This window comes from Coffea arabica, chromosome 5e (genome assembly GCF_036785885.1).
Source record: "Coffea arabica cultivar ET-39 chromosome 5e, Coffea Arabica ET-39 HiFi, whole genome shotgun sequence".
NCBI classification, from domain to species: Eukaryota; Viridiplantae; Streptophyta; class Magnoliopsida; order Gentianales; family Rubiaceae; genus Coffea; species Coffea arabica.
The window spans coordinates 45,514,024-45,528,791 of record NC_092318.1 but is presented as its reverse complement, the minus strand read 5'-3'; the positions used below and the strand labels follow the sequence as shown (position 1 = coordinate 45,528,791).

The 14,768-nt window shown below is 35.7% G+C and overlaps 1 protein-coding gene across 1 annotated transcript; it reads right to left on the bottom strand.

Moving 5' to 3' along the window:
* Nucleotides 1–10,922: 10,922 nt before the first annotated feature.
* On the bottom strand, nucleotides 10,923–13,552 carry LOC113690384 (xyloglucan endotransglucosylase protein 6-like). The gene is made up of 4 exons (XM_027208248.2): nucleotides 13,280–13,552; nucleotides 13,060–13,160; nucleotides 12,271–12,464; nucleotides 10,923–11,550 (listed from the first exon to the last, which is right to left on the bottom strand). Exons 1-4 carry the CDS (start codon nucleotides 13,476–13,478, stop codon nucleotides 11,124–11,126), a joined length of 921 nt encoding a protein of 306 aa, XP_027064049.2. The 5' UTR covers nucleotides 13,479–13,552; the 3' UTR covers nucleotides 10,923–11,123.
* Between the last annotated feature and the right edge of the window lie 1,216 nt (nucleotides 13,553–14,768).

Genomic DNA, 14,768 nt, shown 5'->3' with positions numbered 1-14,768 from the left:
TATGATATAATGAATAAATGTTTGAGACAGCTGTTAAAACAAATCTTTTTACTATTATTACTATTATTTGCAAAGAAAGATAGGGGAAAATAAAATTGAATTTGTACCTTACTATATACATAAAATGTGGAATTTGGAATTTGGAATTTTGTGCTTTTTCTTTCCTTTTTTTTCGTAATGACGCATCTAATCTAGTATAATCCTCTCTAGCCTATTCTAAGAGAGGTGACCCAACTGAGTCGAGAAAACCACCAAGGACTGAGTCGAGAAAACCACCAAGGACTGAACCACTATTAGACCATACAGATGTATGAATGTACCATGCAATCATACTAATTTAGAAGAAACCGCATATAATGACACATTAATAAGAGATAATATTTGAACCATTGACCTCCCACCCTTACAATATATGTGATGGCCAACTCCTACAGATGGGAGGAAATTGGTTTGGAATTTTGTGCTTTTTGTTTTTTTTTTTTTTTGCAAACGACCATTATTGTATAACCTATCTATCCTAGACTACAAAGAAGGAAGAGTTTAAAGAGACTTTGTGTTAGAGGCTAGTAGTTACGCAGACCTTACTAGATCAAAAGAATATTTTGACACAATTCTAGAATTTTTTTTGCTACAGGTGACCTACAGGCCAAGCTGGTCTTAAAACCCACCTTGGTGGCAAATGAGCCTAGCTCAATGGTTTGGAATTTTGTGCTTTGGAGGGCAGACAATTGAGAATCTTCAAATCTAATTCCGCTCTTCTCGGAGATTTCCCACCTATTACGGCACAATCCACGGCTTCCGTGTCAATTGATGAAACTTCAAATCTTATGAGAGAGGGAGAAGAAGGAAAAAGGAGAGTTCTTGAAAATCGAAACACATGTAAATACAACCATTTCTAAACCACGCAGGTAAATAAACAAAGAGCAATGATAAAAGAGAATATTAAGCTAGAAAGCTTTTATATTTGTTGTGCAGAATTAACAACTAAGAATCTATTATTATTGATAATTGCACTTCCAATATCCTCAATTTGTACATAACCAAACTGAAAGCCCATCATCAAAAGTATGAAAAAATAAATCAAATCCCTCACCAAAACATTACTATAAAATCTCAGCGTATCATTCTTCTGGTCTCTAATATTCACACCTATTCTCTGTTCTCTGGCTAGTAAAATTATGGAGTAATGAGAATACACATTCATGCGTAATATATATACTCTGAAACTCCAAAAGTTGAAGTGAAAATTACTAAGTTATTGCTTAATGTTTTTCACCATCTGAAGATGATTCCTTTCTGGTGACCCGAATGTAGCAATAAACAGCAGCAAAAACAGCAGCCACAAGTCCACCGATAATGACACCACCACCAGCAACAGACTTATCAGTTGAATGATGCTTAGACATCTTTCTAACTACAACTTGATCAGGAGCTTCAGCAGCCGTTTCCTCTGTTAATCCACCTTCTTCTTTTGAATGATCAGCTGCCCCATTGTCAACGGCTGGTGGATCAGCTATGCTTCTCTCCATTTTTGCTGACAAATGGACCAGTTCTTGGACCTTCAGCTCTGATCTAGCAGCCATAGATTGTACCATGAAAATCCCAGACAGGATCAAGAAAGCGAAAAAAAATTTACCCATGAGCCGTTGAGATGGTTGGAGATAATGGGATATCTATTCTTCCTTCTCGTAGTGTAAAGCTGAAATGGTTTTAGTACAACGTGAGGCCTCCTATTTGGGCACTGTAAAAGATGGAGAAGTAAGGTTGTATGAGCTCTGAGATGGGAGGACTGAGGAGGGTTTATATTGTTACGAGGAAATAGAGAGAGTAGGGTGTTTGGTCAGAGATCTATGAGCTGTAAGTAGGCCGGGGGATAGATACAAGGCAGTTTATTGAAAGAGAACTTAGTGTACAGATGCTTGTGAGCTGTGAAGATCCGCGTGGTTTGAAAGCTTGAAGCTTAGGGGAAAGTTCAGAATTGAGTTCACTTGAGTAGGACTGGTCCATGGGTCAATTAGGATTCCTGTTTTATAGTACTTTAATTGCATTAATTAATGTATGCAAGGATTAGAGTAGTTTGTTGTGACTTTTGAGGGACCGTTGGGGTGGGGTCTTGATGAATTGAAGATTGATATTATAAGGTTTCTCCAAATAAGTTTTTCTTTTCAATTTTCATTGGAGAATATTGCCTATGCTCTTGTGAAAATTTCTGTTCAATCTAGAGATTCTCTTAAATATTACTACATTTGTATCCCTATTGTTAGGTGTAACCGTACTCTTAATTGGATCAAAATATGGTTCATCTTGATGGTTAGGACTTAGGATTGATTGACGTGTATGGTCATATTTAGAATACACAGTAATTTTGGGATGCACAACAAGGGGAGGGGTAGGATTGATAGTGCAAATATTTTAGGACAACGTACAATCTAAAACATATTATAATTTATGACAAATAACTTGTACAATTTTGCAAAGAACATAGTGCATAGGTGTTATTAATTAGGGCTTGCCCCAATAATCAAGACAAAATTCTTAGGTTGTGTTTGGATTGCATTTTTCATCATTTTTCATAGAAAAATTACTGTAGCGATTTGATATATGTGAGGGAAAAAAGTGATAGGAAAATGTGATCACGGAAAACGACAATATTTTCCGACGGAAACAAGCAATCCAAATAAGGCCTAAGAGGCCGTGGAGAGGGATGGGAGGAATTACTGAAAAAAAAAAAAAAGAAGACCCATATATGCAAGTTGGATGAGAACAACACAAATTTGGTCATATGTAATTTGGCCAAGAGAATACTTTCAAGAATTTTCAAGACCCATATCAATTGCGAAATTTTGTTGAGCAAAAAAGTATTCAATCAAAATACATTCAAGAATGTGTGCCGAGACACTATTAGACACACCAAGAGCCCATCTGACTGTGGACAGCTGTATGGACTGGATCCAATCGGACAAGGATGACAATAAAACAGAGTATTGAAATCTTTGGATGTGTGAAAACATCGGATGGACCATAAAGGAGATGCCCGAGTGAAGACCGACCGGTCAGAGCTAAACTGGAGTGGCGGTGCTTTTATGCATGGAAGCTCGTTCCAGAGTTCACACTTCGAAAAATGATTAGAATAAGCAAAAAAGCAATCTGAATTCTCAGTTCCAAACTGAGCATGACAGATCTCTTCTAAGTTCATGGGAAAAGGACAAACATCTCCAGGAATGGCAACAACTAGGATTTTGTTGCTTATGATTACCGAAGCTTCCTCCGGTATTATAATATTTTGAGTCTAGCGAAATTGCTGAAACAAGTGTGCTTCATGTAGGGAATCAACACTGGTTCTTCCCCTACCCCTTGATAATAATTTTGCCTTCTGTTTGTTTGAATTTAGTCTATAAATTTGAAAAGTTATTTGCCACTTAAGTTTCAAGAAATATAAGTAATATATTTCCAGAAGCAATTCTTGAAGCAACTGATAAGAAGAAAGAATTTTGGGGGAAATATCTTTATAGTGTTACAATAATATGAGATCTACATATAACAACAGGGCAAGATACAATGAATCTAGATAATCATGTAAAACAATAACTAACTTATTCCATTCTTATCTAATTAATATATAATTTAAATTCAAAAAATTACATAATTACAATTAACTCACTCCAACAACAGCCTAGTTTGAATCACATATTACCTCAGTACATCACATCTTAAAAATATGCTACAGTATTTTTTTCTCCAAAACTTCCTAAAAAATGCAATCTAAACGGGGTCTTAGTTTTCTTGAAGAATAGAAAGGACACACTAGGAATTCAAAAATGGGATGAGCTGAAATCTAATCCTCATTTTAGGGAGAAAGACTTTTCTAGTTCTTTTTTCATATTATTCTTTTGTAAGTGTTATAGTAGTACACGCCTACAGTTCTACAACAACATTAGTGAAAGGATTGGGGGCCAAGTAATTCAATACAGAAAAAGCACGAGTAGACTGATTGAATCTAATTAAACAACAATATGTACATTAAATCTGCATCAAGATACTAATTTTGTCCATTGTACATTAGTCCGTGTATGTCATATGGTTTGGCAATCTGTAAAATCACAAATTTGATGGAACTGGATCCCATTGAAGGCCAGGGATAATTAACGCTGCGGACCTCATGTTATCAAGGTTGTAACCAGTTGGTGAAGGTGATGGACTTCTGGCTTGTAGTTCTTGCCCTGAGCTACTGGCTGAGAATGAAGGATGATCAGGAAACTGCTAGCTGCAGGTTGGTTTTTAGTCCTTGTTATTAGTCAAAATCAAGTGCTAGCAAGTGGAACGGGGTGGTTTGGTTGGGAGGAGACAGACTCAAAAATGTCAAATTCCAAGATTAGAGTTGAAGATAACGGATGCATTTTATAAACTTTGATTATTGTAGAGCTATTATTGAATAATCACAACCCTAATTAAATCTGTGATGCACCAAGGATATACTCTTTTAAATATCTATATGTTAATTTAAGGATAAACTTTTTTTTTTGGCGTTTTTAAACTCTTTATTGTTAAATTTGAACATAATTTAGACTTGAAAATACATTTTATATACTTTAACAAAAAAGATGGAGTATTATTTAATATAGAGACAGATTTCTGCTATTGTTACATTTCATGTGGTTTCGAAGATTGCACTTTTCATGAAAAAATTACTGTAACGATTTGTAACGATTTGATGTATGTGAGAGAAAAAGATAATAGAGAGATGTGATCACGAAAAACGACGTAATTTCCCCGTAGAAAATGACAATCCAAAGGGCAAGCTTGGCGATAAAATCTTGGCATAGGCACCACATACTACTTGTGTAACTGTGTATTAGATGGTCCTTGGACAAAAGAAAGGTCGGTGTAAAACTTCCTCCCAGTCAATACGATGATTAATTACAACCAGCTGTGACTGACAATGGCCATCACTGCCATTGGTGAGCAAGGTCAAATTTGACTTGTAGTACTCAAAAAGCGGAAAGCAACACAGGTTGTCATGGATTTAGTCAAAAGGTTCGAACTTTCGATCTCCTTGGGCTTGGGAGAAAGCATGCACTCTAAGGACGGGAACCCCATCTTTCTCACACCGTCTCTCTTAAAGTTTTGTTGTTTTCATTTCCCAATTAATAATTAATTATTCAATAATGTCTAAGAAACTCTCTTCTTGCCACTACAGATTAGTTGTGACAACGAGCTGAGCAACTCAGGAGTAATTTAGTCAAATGTTTGACTTAAACTCGAGCTGTCCGAACCCTTTATCACATCGTTTTTGAACATTAAGGCATTTAATTTAAAAACTCGTTGAGTTTTTATATATATATTTTTTATAATGGTGAAATTGCCTAAATCTCCATTAGTCATATGGTCAAATTCTTGTTTCGGACAAACTCGAGTTCGAACTCAATTTAAGCTCTTTTTGCTTGCTCGAGAGAGCTCAAACTCCTTGGTATTTAATCGAGTCAATTTCAAGCACTTGAATATAGCATTAGTTGAGGTCGAACTCGAATTTAAACTTAAGTTATTATCTTCAAGTTTGAACTTAAATATACTCCCTCCCTTTTTTTATAACTGTCGTTTAAGGAATTTGCTCCTAAGTACTTTTATCTGTCGTTTTACTATCCCTATGCAGCATTTATTATTTTTTCACATTTTTACCCTTTTATCTCTCTTACTCCTAGTAATTATTGCTTCTATCTGCCCTTCCATATTCTTTCTTCTTTTCTCACCGTATGTTGAACCCCTTTGTTCTTCTTACTCCTAGTATGTTGAACCATTTAATACAGTGAGAGAAAACATGGGTGAATGGAATAATTAATGAGGGTATAAAAGTAAAGTGGTGTATAGATTTAAGCAATGAAAACTTTTCTTAATTGACGTGCAATTCCTTAAACGCCAGTTATAAAAAAAGGGAGGGAGTACTAATATTTGGATTTGTTGCCGCTTGCCACTGCTACTACAAATCTTATCTACGGTGAAAACATGACCTTTGGTTTTACATTTTTATGTTATCAAAACTTCAAAATTTGAAGCTATATTTCAGTGTCAGTAGGTGTAGCAGACAGACAAATCTTGTTTAGACATTTGACCAACAATTGTAGGTCCATAATGACTCTTGCATGTAATAATGTGGCACAGACGAGAAAACCGAGTCGGTTGTTGATTCACCTGTTGACTGAAGTTGAGCCCATAGAGAAAACCGGTAAAGATGTTCTTGGATTTGGGAATCTAATGCTCAGCCTTGAATGTGAGCAGCACTTGGTGGGATGGGTACAAGCCCATTCAAGCAAGAATCTGACGGATATTTCCATAATTCGGCCAGTCAAGTAGCTGTCTGCCTTACACCTCAATTACTTGGCCCAAATCCATTCAAGTTGGTGTCCGCTATTATTGCTTTATTTTCTTTTCTTGAATTCTGAGTTTTACATGTTAAAAAAGTGAGATTAATCTTTTTTACACTGTCAATATAAAAATTTTTATATATGCACAGGTTTAGATATATAACATACAATTTTTATTTAAATTTCAAATTCTTTTTTCATAAATGTTGACATGGATTTAAGGCTACTCGTGTAAAAAAAAATTTTACACTAACGGTGCAGGAAAGATTTATCATAAAAATAGCATGCAAATAGTATAACAAAACTCGCCAATTTATGTACTTCATCTAGTCTGGATAGTGAGTCATATACTACCACTTATAGAACTTAGCAAATGAGAAACAAAATTCGTGTATGAAATTCTACAAAAAAAACAAACATATTTGTAGACATAATAATGGATTGGTCCTATTGCTGTGCTGCTTATTTAGATGGCTAAACAATGGTACACATTGTGTTGGGAGTTTGATTATTATTGTAATTTTTTATCTTTGGAGAGGCTTTCAAAAGTCAGAGGGTCCGTTTGTTTCGGGTGAAAATGTTTTCCAGGAAAATATTTTCCTAATTTCCCGTGTTTGGTTGCACAAAAGTTACTGAAAACATTTTCCTATATAAAATATTTTCACTCATCTTATGGAAAACAACTTCCCTTCCAAACTTACTGAAGTTGTTTTCTGAAATGCATGCATCCCGCCTGTAGTATGTTCCAAACTTACTGAAAACATCTTGTAGTATGTTCTTTTTTTTTTTTAGTGTAAACAGGAGGACTCGAACCCAAAACCTCTTCCTTACACTCCCTTCCCCGTACCACCCAACCCAACCCAATCTTCCCCCTAGTATATTCAAAATAAAAAAAAAAACCTCATCCTACTCATCCTATGCTAGTAATTAATTATATATAATAGGGACATTCTTTTCTAGAGAAACTTTCAGCAGTGAGAGTGCAAGATATATGTCATAATAAGCATTGCATGTGATTGATATTTGACACTAAATGGCCAGCAATTTATTTATTGCTTAAGGAGATATTTTTTATTCATATATACATTTCGCCAAGATTTTTTAAAGTTAAACAATGAGATAAATTTTCTTATTTTGCATGGGAAGAAGTATGTAGTTATAATGTGTAGAAAGTAAAGATAGAGATAAAAGTGAAAATATTTCAAAAGTTAAACAAACACCAGAAAAATGAAGTAAGAAAATATTTTCAATAAACTAACCAAACACCTGAAAATGATGAAAGGGAAATGATTTTGATGGAAAATTACTTCCACGGAAAATATTTTCCCAAGAAAAACATTTTACTTCCAACCAAACAGACCCAGAGTTTCTAATACAAACTAGTTAAAAGTACACCTATAGGGTAGGAATTGATGTACTTCGCATAATATGTGTACATGTATGTCTATAAGGACCAAATCCCTTTAGCAAACTATTACCAACAGCTTCTATTGCTGTGCTATTTCTCACTAAAGCATAGGATTCTCAAGTCAATATCCTCAACTTTTTTTGGTAATTTTCGATCTATCACTTTTTCTTGATTTATTGGATGTGGTCCAAAATCCCATTTTCTTTTCTTGTTGGGTAATAAATGGAGCACATAATTGAGGTCCAAATTTCCATATCCTTCAACTTGACAAGATAAACCATTTCCTCCTAGACATTTTACTCTCTCTCTCTCTCTTCTACAGATTTCTCAAAGCATATGGGACTGGGAGCCTTTACTGTCAATAATTGCTGTCTGCAACCACAATTTTAAAAGCAAACGATTGTCCTATATAGCCTCTGGTGAATGAAGGAACCAAATAAAAGGGGGCTCCAAAATCCATTGAAATCCATGGTCCACCCATGGCCCCAAGGGTGCATGGCTCCATCAAGTTCGATCAATCTTGTTCATGGTTCTAGGTTATACGCTATCAGTGTTCCATGCACTGGATCCAGCTGTGTAACAGGAGCAGCATTGTATTTATCCTTGCTTTGTCACTAGAATCACTAAAAATCAAATCCAATGATTAAGCTGCCTGTCAATCTTTTCATCTCTTCTCATATGTTAATCACAAAATCTTGTGAAATTAAAAATTTTTAGAATCTTCCTTTAGGACCATGCTTAGTCCACTAGGCAATAAAGAAAAGGGGTGGTTTTAATTTGTTGAAATAAAAGTAAAAGAGGCATCTAAAGACTAAACAATTTCAAGCAAAATAAAAGTTTATGAGGTTCCCATCTCTCATTGTTTCTACTTTAAAGTACTTGTGTGATAATTTGGGTTTAAGGCAAGATTATCAATGTGTAAGTGATACATCTATTGAGTTTGGGCACAGCACAATACCACATAGTATTAAATTCACTTAAAAATAACAGCAAAAATTGGAAGAGAAGTGTTCTTCAACCTTGGAATGTGGAATGATAGCTTGTGAAGACCTTAAGCTCTATCATGTCTTGTTTAATCTTTTCTTGTGGCTTTGAAGTCTCCCCTCCTTTTAGGTGGGCAAGTGTACATCCTATTGGTCACAAGTGTAGACTTTTGAGGAATATTTTTCTCCTAAAAGTCATAGGTCTTTGACAAACCATAACAAATTAGTCTCACAAGGAGATCATCCTGAAGATCAGTGTAATCTAAGTTGTACTAATGCACAGATTTAGCTAACAAGATACGTTTTCAGACTGCATTATTGGACATATACTTGCTACTTTATGAGAATCAGAACATTTATCTAGTTGTAGTTGGGGAGCATTAGATTCATGGTGTCATGGTCCACTGATAGAACTGGTAATTATTGTGAGGGCATTGAATTCATGATGTGGTTACACTTGCACCAGGCAACAGTACTACACTATTTAAATCTGCCATAATTGTATCTCTGTTTGATTAGTGCTCAACAGCAAATTGTACTACAGTTTGACACAGGACTCATGATTATATAGTTCAAAGTGGACATTGCAAAACCCATGATTAACTATTCCACAGTGGAAATTTAGCACTAATTAGTCTCTGAAGGAGCATAATTGTGTCATTATTTTGAGCTGTAATGGTCAATTATTCATCTATGTATCAGTACTAAAAAAAGAAAAAGCATTTATCCTATCCTTTCCTTTTAATAAGCCTCTTTTGATCAGCCAAGAATAACTAATTATCCAACCACAATGTTTAAGCAATTTTTAATTAGATTTAACCCCAAAGCAAAAAAGTTACTTGCATAATCAAGCATATAGTATCATCACACTTTCAATTGTTAATTACATGGTGGTAAAAATTTTGACCAACCAAAACTAGGCTAAATTATATAGTAGTTTCTCACAAAGTTGAGAAACAATCACAAAATGCTTATACACAGATAATCAAACAATTCTACTTAGTGCAAGCATTATACTCCTCATAGATTTCATCAGATCTTGTAAGTGCCCATCAGAACATGGTTTTGTTTTTCTTTCTTTTTTTGTTAATTCCATCTTGTTGATCATTATCCATATCAATCTTAGCCTAATGTAGTGAAGCTGCATCTCCAGATCATAACCGACAAGTATCGTACAAGAACCAACCACCACCTCAAGGATTTATTGTCCAAACAAAAATCAATAAAAGTACCTTGAAGGTGATTTTGTGCCCCCAAAGTGTTGCTTTGATCCATTTCGTGTCTGCAGTTTTCACCCTTAGCCATCAATTATTTGTTCTAACCCCTACCATGAATGTAGACACACTACTACTTGAAAGGTCCCTTTTGGAGCACGCTTTCCACAGTTTATCTATAGCAATTGGCATGTCTCCAAAATGTTTTCCAGCTATCCTGAGGTTTGTTCTTTGAATAGATCCCAAGTGTTTATTCAATTGAAGAGGAAAAATGACCAGCAAATAAACGCTTTAGGGATATGTCTTGTCGTCATTTTTTCCTTTTTTCTTCCTTTTCTTCTAGCAAGAAATGGTGGGATATTGTTCTTCTCTTTTCTAGCAAGGAAATGGTGTAATTTAAAAAGCAAGAAGGAAAGCAAAAAGATTTAAATTTCAACTTTAATCACTAGTCATAAACCTTTTCCCCATCACCGTTTGCTTAAGAAATTGCTGGCTAATATTAACCAACCCTTTCAAGCCATTTATGCAGCTACTGGTTTCAAGAAATTGCTGGTTTCCTCCACTGACTGTTGGGACAACCCCATATTGGTACACCGTACACCCCTCTGATTCTTGAACAGCAATTGAGACCCACACCTGTCAACTTTTTCTTTCGGGCCCTGTCATCATGGCCCCGGCTTTCCATGTCCAAGCTCCCCTAATGGTCCCGTGAGCAATGCATTAGGCCAAGGAGGTGTGTTTGGATTTTTGATGCATTTTTCAACCAGCCTTTTAATTTCTTTAATCATTACAGATTCAAACTGTATTGTTCATGAGTTTCACATGTGAGAAAGAGACTTGCTCCTACTCCTTTCAAATTGGGAGGAGTCGTGCAAGGATAAGCAAATTCATCTTTTGCATAGTCCAACATGAAACAGGATGATGGAAGACTAGAAGCATGCTAAAATGGAAATGTGTAGACATCAGAAAAAGAAAAGTAGATTAATGAATAAACAAAGCAACCATTATCTTACATGCCCAAAACAACAAGTGATTGATTGAAAGATTTATGTAACATGATGGAGTTCATGTCTATTTGGCACTAATGCCTTCATACTAAAATTTTTTACAGTCTACTATGAACCCCTTTTTTCACCAGAACGGCTGAGCAGTGGTGGCACTAGTGGCGGTGCTGGTGGTGCTGGCACTCAAGAGGTGCAACCGGGAACCGAGCAGTATCAGTGCAATAATCATAAAACATATGGTTGGCCCTAACCCAAATGAGCTGGTGGCTCTGGTGGATGCTAAGCTCTCCAATTGTCGGTTCATCCCACCAATACTTCTTCTCATTGCTGCTGCTACACTGCTTAGAATAATCTGCTGCTGCCACTGTTGCAGGAACCACACAAGAATCGATCTCAAAGCCCGTATAGGAAGCTACAAAGGGTGCATGGCTCCAATCAGTCTTTACCCTACCACCTTGTGTGGCCCAATCATCAGCATTCCATATGGAACTATAGACTCCCATAGGTTGATCCTTGGGGAATGGTATGCCCTTATCCTCCTGGTTAGAGTGTTCTCTTATAGGTGTCTCATCTACTAAGAATCTGAAAAAGTTGCACATTATATAATCACTACTATTTCATTAGATACAATAATCTTAAATTGTGTGTCAAAATTCAAGAAACTAATATATTTTGAAAAAAATCACTTGATAGTTAAAAGGCTATAGAAACTCTTTAATTTAGCCAATGAGAAAATGCCAAACGACATTAATTTGAATACATGGGAAGACAGGAGGCGTTAATTTGTCAGTCAATCATAATATGCATGGACCCCTTGGGTAATCCATGCATACTCCCTCTTCCTTCCATGTCTTTTCCTTTTTGTTTGTAATGGCAAAGTTTGTTTGCATTCTTAGCAAATTGGCTCTAGCCTGTGGACTATAAACAAACTGGCAGTACTAGCATTTAGAAACTGGCCCAAGTGATGAGAGTAAAACAAGCTTCAATCGTGTTTTTAGTCTTGTTCTGTTCCACTTTTTTACACGCCCTAAACATGATCTAGAAAAGAAAAAGGAAGGTGGATAATCAAGGGATTGTCCAGTAAAACCTCAAGAACCTTATCAACCTAATATTTTCACACAGACATAGGCAGTAAAAAAAGCTCTAAGCTTTTTTTTTTTTTTGTAGTCCTGTTCTGTTTCCCTTTTTTACACAACATTTATCCAATGTGCTTTAGTAGTCAGGAACAGAAATAATCAAGTAATTAACCTCAAAAAATTGTGCGAAAAAATTTCAAATAGGCTAAGATCATTGAGAGCTTACAGGACTTTGCGAGGGGTCCAGAGGATGGAATAGGCATGGAAATCAGTGGTAGGATCAAACCAGAGCTTCAGTCTTTGCTCTCTGTTACCAACACCATTGATGTACAAATTTGTCTGAATAGAATAAGGCTCACCAGTAGTGTTGCCAAGAAACTCAAAATCAAACTCATTGTGGGTTGGACCATCAGATGACATCTGCCCATAGTAAAAAATAGTAAAATTATCACATTTAAATCACATCATTAAGCTACCACTAAAGAGTAAAATTTTGACTACAATCATTAGCAAAGTCAATCTTATAAAAGTGATGACATAGTGCCAATAAACAAGGCCAAAGCCAGTAGATGATCTTACCAATAAAGCCACTTATGTGAGTGACTTGGGTGCCAGATGAAAAGTAAAGAATCTTGATTGATTATTCAAATGTAAACAATGTGTGGACAAAAAAGTGGGTTGAAAAAGGACTAATGGTGAAAGTAATAATAATAATAATACTTCTCCACCCCATTGGATGGATCATGCTGACAAGATTGAAAGGAACAGGGCACTAAGACTGACCAAATATATGCATTACAATAAATTCGGGCTTTATTTCTTTCTGGCACTGCAAATCTAATACGAATTGCATTGAATGAATTGTAGTCCTACTACTAATCACTAATCACAAAGTAACTTTTGCCAAAATAAAAACACAGAATTTTGAGTATAATCTCATGCCAGAAGTGACTTTTTTTTAACCTGATAACAGTAGTATAAACAAAGCAAAGAAATACTAGCGAATTAAACATACATAGAAAGCAGTGACAGTTCCAGCAGAGTCACCCTCAACAAGCTTGATCTGAACTGTAACTTTTCCATACATATACTTGCTCTTTGACTGGAATCCAGCACCTGATTATTCAAGAACCAAAGAATGATTAACGTGAAAATAACATCAAGTGGAATGAGTACATTAAGTCAAGAAAAATGAGCAATCAATGTTGATTATATAAGTAGTTATGGGGATATACCAGAGTTGTAATCCAGCTTCATCTTAAGAACCTCATCACCCTCATAGACGAAATGGTCATTAGCCCAACTAGCCTGAAAAAGCTCATCAAATTTTGATGATGAAGAGCTAACCAAATCCACCACTGACAACAAAGCAAAGCAACAAAAACCCAACAAAACCCGACGTGTTTTCATCGAAATGGAACCCAAACTAGCCATTGATGGATCAAGAAAACTTGGAATAGTTAGTTACAGCAGTAATAGAAGAGGGTAGTGGAAGAGGAGGAGGAGAGCTTGAAGCTTCTAGTGCAGAGGGCCATTGTATGGACAGTGGGAATTTATAGCCCAGAGGGAAAAAAAATTTTGTGAGAGAGAGGCTTCAGTGGGAAGCCAGGTGCCACGTCAGCATATCCACGTGAGATTAATGTTGTACACGTCGGATTCCGGTTCCGACGAATCATCGGTGAAATCAAATAGTAAATCAAACGTTGTTGTAGCCGTTGGAATGGGGAAAATGAAAATCGGCTTAAATGAGCTGGGTCGGAGCTGGTCCGTATTGTAGGGGCAAAGGGGTAATGTCAAGTCGCTGTCGGAAAAGAAGGGGTGCACAGATACGGACGAATGGATGGAGGACACGTGGAGTTTTCACAGCTGGACAATGCAGAGTCCAGTTGTCAATGGCAGTAGCAGTTAAAAAGACGATGGGACTATTTGCCTCCTCCTTCCTTCCTCTCTTTAAATTTTCCTCGATTTTGCATCCCTGGAAACTTTTTTAAACTTTGCTTGTGGGCGAGAGATATGCTAGAATTTTTTTGTTTTCTTATGGAAAATAGAGAATCTTTTGTTAATCGTTTAGGATTAGGGATTGTCACCATTATTAATCATGTGTAGTTTAGTGTGAGGACAATTTTTTTTTTAAAAAAAAAAGAACGAATTATACTATATAGATAACGAGGATAGCAAAAAAATGGTCTAATTTATGAGAATTAGTACGTTGGATCCAAAAACCATCATTGTTAATCTTACTCAATCCACTTAATGACACGGACTTCTAACTAAGCGTTTGACATTCGAATTTATTTTGTTCTTCAATGGTAGTTATTTAGAATAATCTAGGTTGTTTTACTCGGTGTGCCCTACAAATTTTGTTCCATTATATTGGATCTGGTCTAAAATATGACTAAAAGGTAGTGGAAATTGATTTTAATTTGAAAGAGCAGTACTTAAAATTGAAGGATGTTAACCTCTATACAAAGTGGAAGGATTTTATTAGCAAGAGATAATTTGAAATGTTTTAAATAGAGTTATCATAAAACAAAAAACAAAAGAAAAGGTTTTAGTTAACCCTTGATGGTTTCATCAAAGTTTCTTTTTTCACCATGACTAATGATTATTAAGACTTTCCTCCTGTTTAAGGTGGTCATTAGGCAATTTTGAAAATTTGCTACGTTTTTTGTGAACATATTTTTCAATCACCTTTTTACCTCACATATATCCAATCGTTACAGT

What these genes read in the sequence shown, in the direction of transcription:
- LOC113690384 (XM_027208248.2), bottom strand. Translation starts at nt 13,478, where the DNA reads ATGGCTAGTTTGGGTTCCATTTCGATGAAAACACGTCGGGTTTTGTTG. An exon ending in GAACTGTCACTGCTTTCTAT is followed by an intron (nt 12,465 to 13,059) that starts GTATGTTTAATT and finishes TACTATGGGCAG; the next exon opens with ATGTCATCTGATGGTCCAAC. An exon ending in TGGACCCCTCGCAAAGTCCT is followed by an intron (nt 11,551 to 12,270) that starts GTAAGCTCTCAA and finishes CAACTTTTTCAG; the next exon opens with ATTCTTAGTAGATGAGACAC.